The sequence below is a fragment of the Neofelis nebulosa genome, chromosome 15, assembly GCF_028018385.1.
Source record: "Neofelis nebulosa isolate mNeoNeb1 chromosome 15, mNeoNeb1.pri, whole genome shotgun sequence".
NCBI classification, from domain to species: Eukaryota; Metazoa; Chordata; class Mammalia; order Carnivora; family Felidae; genus Neofelis; species Neofelis nebulosa.
In genome coordinates, this window is record NC_080796.1 from 24,464,891 (window position 1) to 24,483,393 (window position 18,503).

The 18,503-nt window shown below is 38.5% G+C and overlaps 1 protein-coding gene across 9 annotated transcripts in view; it reads right to left on the reverse strand.

The window, feature by feature from the left end:
* Positions 1-18,503, reverse strand: part of COP1 (COP1 E3 ubiquitin ligase) — a 259,333-nt gene that overhangs the window by 225,608 nt on the left and 15,222 nt on the right. For all 9 annotated transcript variants that reach the window (XR_009254573.1, XR_009254574.1, XM_058702418.1 and 6 more), the window contains exon 2: positions 1,701-1,760. Coding sequence is in view for 7 of the 9 variants with exons in the window: in XM_058702418.1 (XP_058558401.1) it covers positions 1,701-1,760 (60 nt within the window). In the remaining 2 variants the exon portion in view is untranslated. The remainder of the gene's footprint in view (positions 1-1,700; positions 1,761-18,503) is intronic.

Below are 18,503 nucleotides of genomic sequence, written 5' to 3' on the forward strand. Positions count from 1 at the left end.
TGAATATCAATATACCAGATACTGTACTCTATTTCAGAATAAAATCAGGAGTCTAACTTCAACATGAATTAGAATATAGGGACTATTAGAACACAACAGAAATACTAAGCCAAAAATATTACATCAACAGCATAAATTTATGGAGATGATTGACTAGAAATAGAATACACCATCTCCAATCAAAAAAGCACATAAAAGGGCCACCTGGGTGGCTCATTCAGTTAGACCTTTAGCTCAGGTCATGATCTCATGGATCTTGAGTTCAAGCCCCACATCGGGCTCTGTGCTGACAGCTCAAAGCCTGTAGCCTGCTTCAGATTCTGTGTCTCCCTCTCTCTCTCTCTGCCCCACCCCCCCAAAAATAAACAAACATTAAAAAAAAATTTTTTTACACGAAAAAATAAGTAAAAGGAATTAAACATACACAGATTACATACCCATTAGGATAGCTACTGTTAAAGGAAAAAAAAAAAACAGAAATGACAAGTGTTGGCTAGAATGTTGAAAAATTGGAACTCTTGTGTACTGCTAGGGGAAATATAAAATGGTATAGCAGCTATGGAAAACAGTATGGAGGTTCCTCAAAAAATTAAACACAGAACTACCCAATGATACAGTAATTCTGTTTCTGGGTATATACCCAAAAGAACTGAAACCAGGATCTCAAGGAGATATTTATATACCAATGTTCAAAGCACCACTCTTAACAAGAATTAGAGGGTGAAGGCAATCAAGTGTTCATTAACAGATGAATAAACAAATAAAATATAATATATACACACAATGGAATACTATTCAGCCTTAAAAAGGGAGGAAACTGACATATACTATAAGGATGAAACTTGAGGACATGATGCTAGGTGAAATAAGCAAGTCACAAAAATACAAATACTATTTGATGCCACTTACATGAAGTATCTAGAATAGTCAAATTCACAGAAACAAAGTAAAATGGTGACTGACAGAGGCTAGGTAGGGGAAGGGGAGAAACCCTTCAAGTAAGGGTATAGTTTCAGCTTTGCAAAATAACAAAGTTCTGGAGATTAATTGCACAACAATGTGAACAAACTTAACAGTACTCAACTTAAAAATGGTTGAGATGGTAAAATTTATGTTATGTGTATTTTACCCCCACTAAAACGTTTTTCAATATACAGATGAATGTGACATATATACAAGACAAAGCAACTAAAGATAACACTGAGTAAAATGTTAAAATAGAAAACACAGATCTTTTTAATCCCCTAGATCCTTTTCGAATGACTTTCTAACCTCCTTTCCTGGGCCTCACACCTATCCCCAAAATGAGTTAAAGGTGCTTCATGCTTCAACCTAATTATCCAACAACCCCAATTTTCTAAAACGGTAATCAAAGCTCTGTAGCAATCAACCCAAAAGTCTTAAAATCCATCTATAAAGGCAATAGTAAATTTTGCAATTACAAATAGTAAATTTGTAAATAGTAAAATTGTGAAATAGCAATTTCACAATTACAAATAGTGAAATTTACGAATAGTGAATTTCACAAAAATTGCGCACCAACCATATGCTTACTGACTTGAGCTGTTGAACCTGTAAAAATATATCAATCAAAGAAATTACAAAATAACCAAAATTATTTTAAAAACATAACTTCTTGCTGGCTACATTTACACACAAGTTAAAAATCAAGACAATTTTGCTAAATGAAATCATCTTACCAAAAGCTGTGGCCACATTTCGTCATGTATGCTTCCTCAATCATATCAAAGCAGATAGGGCTAAAAAGAAAATAGGAAAATAATTGACACATTTTTTCCAGCAGAGTGATTACAAATTGACAAGGCTAGTAACAATACCAACAAAATCGTATTTCAATATATAGCTAAGACTTCAAACATTCTATCAATGAAACAGAATTTCTGTTGAGTTGAAGGTACTTTAAGGGATTGGTGGTAAAATGACAATTTGTTCAAGATAGGTCTAAGTCACCAAGATCTAAGTGCAATTAAATGAGTAAATTAAAATGGCCCCAATACTTTTTAATTTTTAATAATGCAATGCAGTCACTAGAGTCCTTAGGAGTTCTACTACCATTCACAATCATCCCTATACTCAAAAGCACCTAACTCAAATGCTGTTTTACTTCCTATTTCAAAAAAACAAAAACAAAAAAACACTAGTTTCCTGAGTGGCAAACTTACAATTCCATTATCAATAACTCTTCTAGATGAGGAAGATGGTAATTATAGCTAATACTTACAAAGTACAAATGGTATCCATTAAAATAATATTAACTCGTAATTTTTTCAACAAAAGTGTTGGTAGGTACATATTACTAGACCTATTTAATGAGGAAATCAAGGCACAAAGATGTTGACGTCATACAGTTAGGAAGTAACAATTTTCAAACTTAGCTCCATGCTCTTAACCACTCCACTATTCTATATTAATTCTGGATACTGCAAGTTAAATACCAAGTCGTACCAACATAACCACAGAGTTCTGGCTCACAAAAGGCAGTTATCAATCTGAGAGGCCACACTATCTACCAGAAAAAGACAAAGTCTTGTAAAATGAGATGTCCCTTTATCCTTGCCTCTTTTTCCTTCCGAAACCTCTGATAACGTCTCTAGAGATACAACAGCTATCTTCTGACCAAGAAGACAAAAAATGGCAAGCTAGAAAAATAGGATACTGTTCCTTGATGACATCCTTGAGCAAGCTCATCATCTATGGATTGCCTATCTCTGGACTTCACATTACATAAGAAAAGTAAATTCTCACTTGTTTAAGGCAGTATTTATCAAGTTTTCTGTTACTGGCATACAAATCAGATCCCTACTGACAATACATGACATTTAAATTATAAAATGAAAATTCACCCACTTCTTCAAGAAAAATTTCCTGGGCATAACTACTATCTTAGAATGTGAAACCATATAGGGGCGCCTGGGTGGCTCAGTCGGTTGAGCATCCGACTTCGGCTCAGGTCATGATCTCGCGGTCCGTGAGTTCGAGCCCCGCGTCGGGCTCTGGGCTGATGGCCCAGAGCCTGGAGCCTGCTTCTGATTCTGTGTCTCCCTCTCTCTCTGCCCCTCCTCGTTCATACTCTCTCTCTGTCTGTCTCAAAAATAAATAAACGTTAAAAAAAATTTTGTTTTTTAAAAAAAGAATGTGAAACCATATAAAAAAAAAAGTTATAAAATCAGAACATTGCACCTGCTCAGAGTTTCACCACATACAGTGTGTTGGCTTAAATGGCACTGGTTTTGTCAGCCTCTCTGCTAGAATGAGAAAAAAGAGCTCTCCTAAATGCGGGGATTTGGTCATTTCTCTTTTGAAACCAAGTCCATCTTGCTCCTGTTTGATGGAGTTAAGAAAACAGGGTTGGGGGTTCCTCCCAAGAGCGTGTGGATGCACTGTGTATGCTGATCCCAGTTGTGGATGAAGGGTTTTGAAGAGCAGATGTGGAAAGGACAGATTTTACTTCACAAGTACAGTTGGTCACTGGCGGCTGAGGCAGATGTCTTAAGGCTCAAAACCCAGAGTGGAAGGTACGTTTATGCCCTCTCCTTTTTTTAAAGACTTTATTTTTTTTTTTAGCAGTTTTAGGTTTGTAACAAAATTAACAGGTAGGTACAGAGATTTGCCATATATTCTCTGACCCAAACACATGCACAGCCTTTGCCATTATCAACATCACTCACCAGAATAGTACGCTCCCCCAACCCCCGCCACCAGCCCCCCAGGGATGAATTTAAACTGACACATCAAAATCAACAAAGTCCACAGTTTACCTTATGGTTCACTCTTCATGTTGTACATTCTATGGGTTTGAACACAAGTATAATGACATATATTCATCATTATAATACAGATTATTTCTCACTCTCCTAAAAATCCTCTTTGCTCTGCCTATTCATCTCTCTCTCCTCATCCACAATCACTGATCTTTATCTTGCCTCCACAGTTTTGTCTGTTCCAGAATATCATATTTGGGATCATACAGTATTGTAGCGTTTTCAGATTGGCTTCTTCTGCTTTGTAATATGGCTTTCGGATTTCTCCACGTCTTTTCAAGGTTTGATAGCTCATTTCTTTTTAACGCTGAATAATATTCCACTGTCTGGACGTACCACAGTTTACTTATCCATTCATCTACTGAAGGACATCTTGGTTGCATCCAAGATTTGGCATCTATAAATATAGCTGTTATAAGCATTCAAGTGCAGGTTTTTGTGTCTACATAAGCTTTTAACTCCTTTGGGTAAATATCAATGGGTGCCTAGTTAAATTATACGGCAAGAATATGTTTAGTTTTATAAGAAATCACCCAACTGTCTTCCAAAGTGGCTACACCATTTTTTCATTCCTACCAGCAAAGAATAAGAGTTCCTGTTGCTCTATAACCTCCTCGCATTTGGTGTTGTCAGGCCTCTAAGTTTTAGCCATTCTAATAGGTATATAGTGACACCTTGTGGTTTTGATTTGCATTTCCCTGATGACATATGATGTAGAGCATCTTTTCATATGCTTATTTGCCATCTATGTATTTTTTTTTAATATGAAATTCATTGTCAAATTGGTTTCCATACTATGTGTCTTTTTTGGTGAGGTGTCTGTTGAGGTCTTTGGTCCATTTTTTTTTTTTTAATTTTTTTTTTTCAACGTTTTTTATTTATTTTTGGGACAGAGAGAGACAGAGCATGAATGGGGGAGGGGCAGAGAGAGAGGGAGACACAGAATCGGAAACAGGCTCCAGGCTCTGAGCCATCAGCCCAGAGCCTGACGCGGGGCTCGAACTCACGGACCGCGAGATCGTGACCTGGCTGAAGTCGGACGCTTAACCGACTGCGCCACCCAGGCGACCCTGGTCCATTTTTTAAATCTTATTATTTTTAAGAGTTCTTTGTATATATTTTTTTTTTAATTTTTTTTTTAACGTTTATTTATTTTTGAGACAGAGAGAGACAGAGCATGAATGGGGGAGGGTCAGAGAGAGGGAGACACAGAATCTGAAACAGGCTCCAGGCTCTGAGCTGTCAGCACAGAGCCTGATGCGGGGCTTGAACTCACGGACCGCGAGATCGTGACCTGAGCCGAAGTCGGCCGCTTAACCGACTGAGCCACCCAGGCACCTCAATTCTTTGTATATTTTAAATAAAAGTTCTTTATGAGATATGTCTTTTACAAATATATTTTCCCAATCTGTGGCTAATACTTCCGTTTCTTAACAGTGGGTTTCATAGAGCAGAATTTTTTTTTTAATGTTATTTACTTATCTTGAGAAAGAGAGTGAGCAAGTGCACACAAGTGGGGGAAGGGGCAGAGAGAGAGTTAGACAGAAAATCCCAGGCAGGCTCTGTGTGCTGTCAGCATAGAGCCTGACACAGGTCTCCATCCCAAGAACCATGAGATGGTAACTTGAGCCGAAAAAAAGAGTCCAAACCCACATACCAACTTTTTAAACAGCTCTTCTAATAAATCATGTTTAAAATTTGGGGAAAAATGGAGCACCTGGGTAGCTCAGTCGATTAAGCATCTAACTCATGATTTCAGCTCAAATCATGATCTCAGGATTCATGAGATTGAGCCATGCGTCATCAGGCACTGAACTGACAGCATGAAGCCTGCTTGGGATTTCTTTCCCTCTCCCTCTCTCTCTCTCTCTGCCCCTCCCCACTCGTGCATGTGCTCCCTCTCAAAATAAATAAACAACAACAACAACAACAAAAAGATTTGGGGAAAAAGACCTTTCTGTTCCCAAAGTAAGTATGTTTATAAATTTAAGTAATAATACCATCATATCTGTTATGCTGCATTAACTCAGGCTTAGAAGCAAGATGCAGAATGTCTTAAGAGACTGACCTTAGTCCAGACTTCCATCAGTGCCACCAATGAACATTTTAAAGTTGGCCCCAGCACATAGAAGAATCAACTGTAAATACCTATCAATACTTTCTCAGAAATTCCAAAATTTTTAAACATTCATACATTCAACAAATTACATATTAGGTACTGACTACATACCAGACACTGTTCTGGATACCAAGGGCAAAGAAGTGAATAAACAAAAATCCCCTCATGGTTCTATAATCTAGTGGGAAAGACAGACAATAAACAAGATAAATAAGGTAGACCTTATATGATAAGGTTAGATAGAGACAAAGATAAGGAAAAAATTAAGCAGGGGAGGAGGATAGGATATGTTAGATTGGGTTAGACAGAATAGTAAGAGAAGCCTCAATGAGAAGCTGACATTTGAGTAACTATTTCAAAGTAAGAGGGAAACAATCTACACAGAAATCTGGAAAAACAGCAACCAAAAAGTAAGAGCAAGTACAAATGCCCTGAGGCAGGAGTATACCTGATATGTTCAGACTAGCAAGGTGGTCAGTGTAGAGTAGAATAACCAAGTGGGAAAATACTAAAGATCAGGCCAGAGAAATAATAAGGGGCCATATAAAAAAAACAATAAATTAAATTAAATTAAATTAAATTAAATTAAATTAAATTAAATGGGAGGGGGGGCACCTGGGTGGCTTAGTCAGTTAAGCATCCGACTTTGGCTCAGGTCATGATCTCGCAGTTCATGGGTTTGAGCCCCACATCAGGCTCTGTGCTGACAGCTAAGAGCCTGGAGCCCACTTCAGATTCTGTGTCTCCCTCTCTCTCTGCCCTTCCCCAGCTCGCACTCTGCCTGTGTATGTCTCTCTCTCAGAAGTAAATACACATTAAAAAAAAAAAAAAACCTCTCTTGAAACATGTTAAGGACTTTGGATTTTACAGTGAATAAAACAAGAATTTACTGGACAATTTAGAACAGAATGGCCCAATGTGACAAAGTGATAAACCAGATCGCTCTACCTTATACATTGAAAGAAGACTAAAGGAAAGCAATTGTAAAACTAAAAGCTCTTATAATAATTTAGCTGAGAAATGACACTGGATTAAATGACGGTAGTAGCAGTGAAGGTGATGAGAAGTGATCAAATTCTGATATAATCTGAAGGCAGATCTTTGGTTTGCTACGGATTAGATATTAGCTATGAGAAAAATGAATCATGGATTTTAAGCTGTAAACTGGAAGAAATTACAGTATGTTTATTTCACAGAGAGCTCTAGCATTCATTAGTTTATTTAAAAAAAGAGAGAGAGAGAGAGAGCAGGACTACAATGCATGTCCTATCGTGTGTTCCTCCAATACCAAAAGTTGTATGCAGTACCTAAAAATTACCATCAGATGAGTTTAAACAGAAGTATTTAAGGAATGGCTTCTGAGTAACGTGTGAATTAAGAAAGTTTCCATTCTTTTTACCAGAGCTAACTTTTTTTTTTAATTTTTATTTTTGAGTTAAAGAGAGTAAGCGGGGGAAGTACAGACAAAGTGGGGAACAGAGGATCTGAAGTGGCTCTGCACTGACAGCAGAGAACCCAATGTGGGGATAGAACTCACAAACTGTGAGATCATGACCTGAGCCAAATTCGGACCTACAACTTTCTAACTTTGAGTCAAGTGTTAAACCTAATCTTGTTTTCTCATTTGTATAACTGGAATGACAGTTACATCACACAATCACTGTACTGATTAACAAAATATCTATGAAGTACTCAGTACAATTCCCGGTATGCAACATTCAATAAATAGCAGAATATATGAAAAGAGATGATGGAACAATCTGTATCAGTGATAGAAACTTGACAAGAGTGGTCCACCCAAACTAAAAACTTCAAGGAATTCCTACTAGAAATAGGTAAAATAAAGGAAGATGAGGACTGACCAACCATTTGTCTTCCCAAGAAAGGGATGCAGTATCACAGGAAATAGAACACAGAAAAGACTCTAACAATAACAAAACACCACTACCTCTTTCCAATTTTGAGGGGCAAGAACATATTCAGAGTGGGTTTTGGGCAAAACTGTAAACAATCCATTCAGAAACCCTCCTCTCTGCCAATCTATAGCAATCAAGGAGTACGAGCTCAAAGCCCTGAACACAATACGGGCATAGCACGGATGTGAACTGGCAGCCAGGCCAGACATTACAGATACCTAAAATTTTATACAACCTCAAAAACGTTACACAGATGCCCCAAAAATGTTTATAGATCCCCCAAACTCTTTATGGACTCCTGACACAGTGGCATCACAAAAAGAGGGGAAAATAACATGGCTTAAAGATCTGCTGGGACTGTTCATGCCTCCCACACCACATAACACAAGTAACTCTTATAAATCAAGACAGAAATCCAATAGGAAGGGTGTCTGGCTGGCTAAGTCGGTGGAGCTTGTCACTCTTCATCTTGGGGTTGTGAGTCTGAGCCCCATGCTGAGTGTGGAGAGTACCTAAAAATAAAATCTTTAGGGGCACTTGGGTGGCTTAGTCAGTTAAGTGTCCAACTCTTGGTTTCAGCTCAGGTCATGGTCTTGTGGTCTGCAGGTTCAAGCCCCACATGGGGCTCTGTGCTGACAGCTCACACAGAGGCTGGAGCCTGGTTCGGATTCTGTGTCTCCCTCTCTCTCTGCCCCTCCCCTACTCCCACTCTGCCTGTATCTCTCAAAACTAAATAAACCTTAAAAAATTTTTTTTCAATTAAATCTTTAGGGGCACCTGGGTGACTCAGCCTGCTGAGGGTCTGACTCTTGATTTAGGCTCAGGTCATGATCCCAGGGCCGTGAGATAGAGCCCCACATCAGGCTCCATGCTGACCGTGGAGCCTGCTTAAAATTCTCTCTCCCTGTGCCCCTCTCCCCCGCTCGCAAGCTCTCTCTCTCTCAAATAGATAAATAAATAATAAACAAATAAAATCTTAAAAGAAAAAAATGGGAAAAAATGTGAATTCCTAATTCACAGAATTCACACACTGCCTAGTATATGAAAAAATGTTCCAACTCAGTAGTAATCAAGAAATGCAAAAAAAAAAAAAAAAAAAAGAAGAAGAAGAAGACGACGACGACGACAACAACAAGGGGGGGCGTGTATCGGGGTGGCTCAGTCAGTTAAGCATCCGACTTTGGCTCAGGTCATACCTGTGGTTCATGGATTCGAGCCCTGTATCAGGCTCTGTGCTGACAGGTTGGAGCTTGGAGCCTGTTTCAGATTCTGTTGTCTCCCTCTCTCTCTGCCCCTCCCCTGCTCATGCTCTGTCTCTCCCTCTCTCAAAAATAAACATTAAAAAAAAAATTTTAAAGGGGGCATCTGGGTGGCTCAGTTGACTAAGCAGAGTCTGACTCTTGATTTCAGCTCAGGTCATGATCTCATGGTTTGTGATTTCGAGCCCCACATCAGGCTCTACGCTAACAGTGTAGAGCCTGCTTGGGATTCTCTCTCATCCTCTCTCTCTGCTCCTCCCCTGTTATAAATAAATAAATAAATAGATAGATAGATAGATAGATAGATAGATAGATAGATAGATAGATAAATGTGTGTATGTATATGTATATATACATATATATACATATATACATATACTAAAAAACACAACAAAATAACAATTCATCACCATTAGGTATTAGAACACTGGAATACCAAGTATGTTAGGTAAGACATGAAAAACAAGAATCTTCATGCAGAGATATTCTAGCAAGCAACCTAGACTGAGTATTCATATATTTATGACCAAGCAACCCCACTCCTGAGATTACATGTAAATAGCTAAAGACATGTAAATAGCATGCTATTACATGTAAATAGCAAAGACTTGATTATATGTATGTAATATGTGTATTTAAATGCATATACACGTATGGACGTAGGTACTTACATAAACATATGTGGTTGTGCATATGCTTATGTGTGACTGCATGTCTGTGTAGAGTCATGCATGAGGACACTTGAAACAAGCCACACACTTATGACAGCAGGGAATTAGAAGAAGCCCTAATGCTCATAATAACTACAATAAAGAAGCAAAACTATAAAATTTCATGCAACAGTCAGAAGGAATGAACCAAAGATACATGGAGGCATGGCTAGATGCTTTGTCAAGTGAAAATAGAAATGAAAAGGAGATCTGTGGCATAATGCAATTTATATAAATGTAAAACACGCAAAAAAATATATTTCACAAGGATACATGTATTCAAAGACATACATAAATCACCAAGTCAGGAGAATAAAAAATGAAATGGCAAAAGTAATAAAATCTCTTATTCAACAGGATCTAAGAACGTCATCAACAACAAGATGTAACATTATACCAGTAAAAAAGAAACAACTCTGCTAATGAATAGTAATTTTATTTACGTTTCTCTAAAACACTCTTTTAGACTTCAGTTTTATCAGATACCACTACTGTGAAAAAAAAATACACACATACATATAATTAGAATTTTCCTACAAAATTCTCATTCTTCAGAGTCTAACTTTTCTGAATCACTTTTGACTAAGTTACTGATATCCAGATTTTCCACACAGTATTCTCCTTGACTTTGGTGAGGTGACATTTATTAAGAGAATCCTACCGGTACTGGGATCTTAAGTCAGGTTTACATTTAGCCAGCTAACCTACATCTGACTCCAGCTTCAGGAATGTTGCTAAACATGTCTAATTCACCACATCCCAGAACCTCCTCCACCCTTCACTCCCACATACAAATTTTTAGTTCATAGGGAATAAAACAATTAATTCACAATTGTCTCAGAGAATTTCTTCCAATCTGCTGAAACCTAGTCAAGTTTTGAGGCAGGCATTTTTTTATGTTTACACGTCTATATGAAATGACCACATGAAGCTACATCCAACTGCCACGGAGCAAACGGGAATTTTTTTTTAGTTCTATAATCTATAAAACATAGTCCAATTTTCAGATATGTCAAAGTGTAAAAAAGAAAAAGAAGTTCAATTTAGAATAAAAAAATGTGACAAAGTAAACCAAAGCAAACAAAACAAAACAAAACAAAGCCTTGGATGGACCAAAGGACAATGTGAAACACAATGCCCTCACTCCGTACTTGAGGTGAAAACTTAACTGTAAGTGGACTTACCCTCTTGCTATGTACACTTAGAAAACAAGAAGGGGAGGAGGACTGGACACTAGGCAGCACAGTATTGAGATCTCTGAGGCAAGGGGAGCAAATGAAGTGAACCCTATCCCAGACCCAGCTTTTTGCCTTCACCGAAAGCTTCACAAGCCAAAGAAAGGAGAAACCAAACAGCACCCCAATCTCACCAAGTCCAGTAAGGATAAAGGGGAAAGACTTTATAGGGCAAGACACCAAAGAGGAAGCAGACGCAAAGAAAAAGAATTCTAGAAATCTACACAGGGTTCTCAGGTCTGTTGTTGAATACGAGTCCTATGTGCCCAGGGTAAAACTCTACAAGATCAGTTAAAAATGGCCAGGAAGTGATAAAGCACAGGGTATTTAATAGAAAACCCAGAAGAGTCATTAGCGTGGAAATAAACTGGCTCTAGAAAAATGGCTCCTCATAACCCACCCTCAAAACAATTTTAAATTAATTTATTTATAACAACTGCATGCGAATCTACAATTTTCTCAAAACAAAACTTTAATTACAAAAAAATTAACTAAATTAAAAAACATAATACTCAAAAGGATCAAACTGATCTGCAAGGAACTTTACTTACTGCCAGAACAAAGTCCAATACTCTCTGTAGAGAAAGAAAGCAAAATCCAGCATTTAGTAATGGCAAGTTTATAATGTCGACTATCCAATAAAAAAAATTACGAGACATGTACAACAGTAGGAAACTGTGACCCATAAAGAGGAGGAAAACCACTCTAGAGAAACAAAAAGACAGTTAATAGAATTAGCAGAAAATTCTTGAAAACATATATTACAAATATGTTTCATAATTTAAAAGATCACAAAGGTATAATGAGGAAAACAGAAGATATACAACGGACCAATTAAAAGCCTACAGGTTAAAAATACAGTGCCTAAAAACATAGCAAAAGACGTGTACTCATAAGAAAGTAAAATATAAAATTCCTAGAAATTTTAAAAACACATCAAACACAAAGGATTACTTCCACAAGCTCATCAATACATGAAACATAAGTTAAGGAAGGAAGCCATGAATGTTTGAAGATCGACCAACAGACATTATCTAAATTAAAACATAAAAAGAAAACAAAAAAAGAAGACAGAAAATCCAAGAGCTCTTGTGAAGACCTTTCCATACCCACCTCCAAAAACTAAAGGCAGATATTATTATACTGCACAACCTTAAGCTTGCCAAAGGGTTATCTATGTCATTTAACTGCATGTAAAAACCACCACTGCAGGGGCACCTGGGTGGTTCATTTGGTTAACTGTCTAATTCTTGGTTATGGTTCAGGTCTTGAATGACGTTATGGTTATGGAATTGAGACCCCCCCCCCCAAACACACATTGGGGATTCTATCTCCCAAGCTCTCTCTCTCTCTGCCCCTCTCCTTGCTCTCTCATTCAAAAAATAAACCTTAAAAAAATAAGTAAAAATCAACACTGCAGAACACATACAAAAAACTATTTTTTAAATGCCACTATTTTGAATTTATAAAGCACACATTTGTCAAGGGTGATATCACAATCAGTTTGACTCTCAGGTTACATTTTTAATCAGTAACGTATTTATAAATTCCATAATATTTGTATGTATTCCCTGCTTCAAAAACAGCATCCAAATTTACTGACTAGTACACAATATAATCTCAAAACTCTTCAATAAAACAGTGAGTACACTGTTGAATCCATGTAGATCTTGGTACTGACACTGACTCCATTATGCTGCAACAAAATGTTTCAACTGCCTCATAGTAGTTCTGGTTCTAACTAACCAAACATTCAAATCTTTCAAAGATTAAGTACTAAAAACATATCATTACCAAGATAATCAAAGCAAGGTACAGGGCCGCCTGGGTGGCTCAGTCGGTTAAGCTTCCAACTTTGGCTCAGGTCGTGATCTCGCAGTCCATGAGTTCGAGCCCCATGTGGAGCTCTGTGCTGACAGCTCAGAGCCTGGAGCCTGTTTCAGATTCTGTGTCTCCCTCTCTCTGACCCTCCCCCGTTCATGCTCTGTCTCTCTCTGTCTCAAAAATAAATAAACGTTAAAAAAAATTAAAAAAAAAAAAAGCAAGGTACAATCTAGAGTCATTTAAAAAAATAAAGAGTGGTTACACCTCATCTAAACCAAAGAACCACTTTCATAGTTTGATACCAAATGCCAAACCTTAGCAATTCTTTTCTGTAATTCCATAATTCACAATGTATTTGTACATGTATTATATAATCTAACCTCACAATTCTATACTAGAATATTACTAGATCTTAACTTACCAAGAAAACAGACTCTAAGTCAATCATTTATTTGCCTAAAGTTAAATTTCAGGGCTTCTTAGTCCAGTGCACTTGCACTACGCTACAATCTCAGAAGACAAAGGAAACAAACAATACGCGGCACTATGACTATGAAAACTGTCAGCACATAGAAAATCTTAGAAGAAAAATTATTTCGAATATACAAAAACTTATGTGGGGCACCTGGGTGGCTCAGTTGGTTGGGCGGTGGACTTTGGCTCAGGTCATGATCGCACGGTTTGTGAGTTAGAGCCCCGCGTAGGGCTCTGTGCTGACAGCTTGGAGCCTAGAGCCTGCTTCAGATTCCGTATCTCTCTCTCTCTGCCCCTCCCCTGCTCATGCTCTCAATAATGAATAAACGTTAAAAAAAAAATTTTTTTTTTAAACTTATGTTCATCCTTCAAGGCTAAGACATCCAAGCAAAAGTCAGTAGCCACAGGAATATTTCTTCCTTCCTCTCAAAATGTCCAAAACTTCCAATTTCTCTATCTTCCTCCTTCCCCTTCTACCAGTAGCCATGTAAGCATCCCCAAGCCATCCTCTATTTTCAACTGGCCCCAGAGAATTTCCTTGAAAAACAAGGAAATGGGGCACCTGGGTGGCTCAGTCGGTTAAGCGGCCGACTTCGGCTCAGGTCACGATCTTGCGGTTCGTGGGTTCGAGCCCCGCATCGGGCTCTGTGTTGACAGCTCAGAGCCTGGAGCCTGTTTCTGATTCTGTGTCTCCCTCTCTCTGACCCTCCCCCATTCATGCTCTGTCTCTCTCTGTCTCAAAAATAAACGTTAAAAAAAAAAAAGAAAGACAAGGAAATGAGTGAAAAGGAGAAAATAAATCTCAAATCCTCCTTTCACACCAACACTGGTAACATGAGATCCTCCACACCAACCTTCACAGACAGCCGTTCAGTTCCAGCCTCTGTCCCATCATCACACTCCTTCCTACTTTCACTTGATACGATAAAATGCCCTAAAAAAGAACTTTAATCTTTTTTTCAAAAGTAGAGATTATATTTATTTGGTATTTCTACCTAACCTATCTCCATTAAGACCTGGGTTTAATGTCTTATGTCACATATTCCATAAACAAAGACAGAGCATGCAACTCTTGATCTCAGAGTCATGAGTTCAAGCCCCGCACTGGGTATAGAGTTCACATACGTATATACATACATACATAAAAACTTTTAAAAAAAAGGTAATAGCCCAGTCAGTTAAGCGTCCAACTTGGGCTCAGGTCATGATCTCATGGTCTATGGGTTCGAGCCCTACATCAGGCTCCACGCTGGCAGTGCGGAGCCGGCTTGGGATTTTTTCTCTCTCTCTGCACCATCCCCCCCGCCCCCCACCACTCACGCTTTCTCTCTCTCTCTCTCAAAAATAAAAGGAACGAAGGAGACTCAAAACAGCTTTCTTCTCCTAAATGTCTGTTTATTTATTTTGAGGAGCAGAGATTTTAAAAGGATAAGACCACAATGGGCCAGGAAAGAAAGGACATGATGATTACTAATACCAGTAACAGGCGGGGCACCTGGGTGCTTCAGTCAGTTAGACATTTGACTCTTGATTTTATCTGACTCTTGATTTCAGCTCAGGTTGACGGCTGGGTCAGGTCATGGTTCCTGAATTGAGCCCCGAGCTGACAGTGCAGAGCTGCTTGGGATTCTCTTTCTCCCTCTCTCTCGGCCTTTCCCACACTCACACGTGTGCACTCTCTCTGTGTAAATAAATAAAACTTGAAAAAAAAATACAAGTAACAGGCATGAAAAGATAAAGTGGAGGGGCGCCTGGGTGGCTCAGTTGGTAAGCGTCTGACTTCAGCTCAGGTCATGATCTCACAGTTTGTGAGTTCGAGCCCTGTATCGAGCTCTGTGCTGACAGCTCAGAGCCCAGAGCCTGCTTCAGATTCTGTGTCTCCCTCTCTCTCTGCTCCTCCCCCACTCACACTCTGTCTCTCTCTCAAAAATAAATAAACATTAAAAAAAATTTAATAAAAAAAATAAAGTGGAGCCAATCTCTGGTATTCACCAGAAATAAATAAATCAATAAAAGTAGCTTGGATCGGGAAATCAAATATGGCCAAGAAGTGTTACTACTGATTCCCCCAGGATGAAAATTACCCAATACACTCTCAATCTTGTCCTGGATGTTATTCTATTCACACATTCCCAGGACTCCTCCTTAAACAGAGCATTAATTCTAACTATCATCAAAGGCTTAGAATTGGAGAATTTTCATTGGGTTTGTATACATTTAAGATAGGTGGAAGAATCAGGACAATGACTTCATGGGGGAACACCAGGACTAGGCCTCATAGGATCTAGAAGGTTGGATTCAAGGTGGATCTACAGACTTCAGCACAGCAGTACAGATCTTCACTAGTGCTCTACCATTAATGTGACTAACAGCTTCTATTTTCTGCTATCAAGAATATCAGTTTGCAATATACAGTCCTTCCAACAATACTACATCAAGAACTTTAATCACAACAGTCCAATTCAGGTGTTTACTTATTTCAAATTCCTAATACAGAAAACATGATTGACCCAAAACATCCTTTCAAGACAATTCCAAGATGATGTAATTGTTATATTTTAGTCACACTTCAGAAGAGGCCAATCACAGACCAATCAACTAAAGAAGATACAACTTCACACAGAAGAAAAAAAACGTTGCCTACAGAGGAGGGGCTACAGAAACAGAAATCTCTATTGTAAGGAAGTAGGGACAGGAAGGTGTTCCATATCTTACATGGACAACACCCCTAGCCCATTATCCAGGGATAAAAGACATCTCTAAGTTGCATGGAAGAGGTGTCCTTTATATCCTTATGTGGATTTTTTAAAGTAACTTTCTTAAAAAATTGTTTTATTAAGTTTTGTTTTACAAATACAGTACTGAATTTAAATTATAATCTAATTAAATTAGCCTTCTGTTCTTTTTTTTTTTTAATGTTTATTTTTGAGAGAGTGTGCACGTACACGTACTTATGGGGGAAGGGCAGAGAGAGGGAGACAGAGGACTCAAAGCAGGCTCAAGCTGTCAGCACAGAGCCCTATGCAGGGCTCAAACTCACAAACTGTGAGATCAGGACTTGAGCCAAAGTTGGACGCTTAATGGCCTGAGCTCCCAGGCACCCCTAGCCTTCTGCTCCTGAACTTTTGAAAAGCCCAAAACTATAAATAACACATACTTGCACAGAAATTGCATTCAACCAAAAGGTGAAAATCTGGACAGGACAATGACTTTTCTCTGAACTTTACTTTGGCTATGAAAAAGTATAGTGTTGACTGACTCAAGTTAATTATTAAAGATCAAAACACAACCTTCAAAAAGTAGTAGCAGAAGAGCCAGTAAGTCCATAAAAAGATGTTCAGTATCACTAGTCAATATGGGAAAATAAATCAAAGCCACAATGAGATACCTGACATGCACTACATTGACTGTAATCAAAAAAATTTTAGGGACGCTTGGGTGGTTCAGTCGGTTAAGCACTTGACTTCAGGTCATGATCTCGCCATTTGTGGGTTCAAGCCCCACATCAGGCTCTGTGCTGACAGCTACGAGCCTGGAGTCTACTTTAGGTTCTCTCTCTCTCTCTCTCTCTCTCTCTCTCTCATCTCTCTCTCTCTTTCTCTTTCTCTCTCTCTCTCTCTGCTCCCCCCCCCATTCACATTCTGTCTCTCTCTCAAAAATAAACATTAAAAAACATTTTAAAAATAAAATATTACCAAAAAAATGAATATTGTATGTCTAAACAACCCACAGTTCAAGCAAGAAATTACTAAGTATTTTCAACTGAATGAAAATTAAAAGATACCTCTAATGCAAGGATTAGAAAAGGCCAAATCAGTTATCTAACCTTCCATATTCACAAACCAAGAGAAGATGAAATTCAAAACCGAACAAAATAATAAAAATAAAACCAAAAATTAGTAAAATGGAAGATGGACAGGGATGCCTGGGTGGCTCAGTCCGCCTCTGGATTTCGGTTCAGGTCATAATCTCATGCTTTTTGAGTTCCAGCCCTGTGTCAGGCTCACTGAAAGTGAGGAGTCTGTTTGGAATTCTCTCTCTCCCTCTCTCTGCCCCTCCCCACCACAGGCACACACACTCACTCATTACCTAAATAAACTTTAAAAAATAAATTAGAAAATAAAATGGACAAACTATATAGAAAATTAGTAATCCCAAAATGAGTAATTTGAAAAAAATAATAAAATTAATAATCCTCTAAACTGTTCAAGAAAAAAAAAAGAAAACACAAATTACCACTAGCAGGAATGAAAAAAGCAGTATCCCCCCAGGGTAGGGCCCCTGGTGTTCAGCTTAGACTCTTGATTTCGGCTCAGGTCATGATGTCACAGTTCGTGGGATCAAGCCCCAAGTCTCATAGGGCTCCACACTGACCAGCACGGAGCCTGCTTGGGATTTTCGCTCCTCCCCTGCTCACATGCACTCAAGTGTGCTCACTCTGCCTCTCAAAACAAATAAATAAACTTGAAAGAAAAAAAGGGCACCATCCCTCCAAATCCCATAAACATCAAAATGTAAGAAGAGGGGTGCCTGGGTGGCTCAGTCGGTTAAGTGTCCGACTGTGGCTCAGGACATGATCTCGCCAATCAGAGTTGTAGCCCGACATCGGGCTCTGTGCTGACAGCTCAGAGCCAGGAGCCTGTTTCAGATTCAATGTCTCCCTTCCTCTCTCTCTCTCTCTCTCTCTCTCTCTCTCTCTCTGCCCCTCCCCCTGCTCGTGCTGTCTGTCTCTCACTCTATATCAAAAATAAATAAAAGTTAAAAAATAATAAATAAAAGTGTAAGGAAATATTATGAACTTTATGTTAATAAGTTCAATAACTTGGGTGAAATGGACAAATCCCTTAACAAACTACCAAAGCTCACTTAAGACATAAAGAACAGTTACTGGCACAAAAACAGACACTCAGGTCAATGAACAGAACAGAGAACCCAGAAACGGACCCACAAACATATGGCCAACTAATCTTTGACAAAGCAGGAAAGAATATCCAATGGAATAAAGACAGACTCTTCAGCAAATGGTACTGGGAAAACTGGACAGTGACATGCAGAAGAATGAACCTGGACCATGTTCTTATACCATACACAAAAATAAACTCAAAATGGGTAAAAGACCTAAATGTAAGATAGGAAGCCATCAAAATCCTCGAGGAGAAAGCAGGCAAAACCTTCTTTGACCTC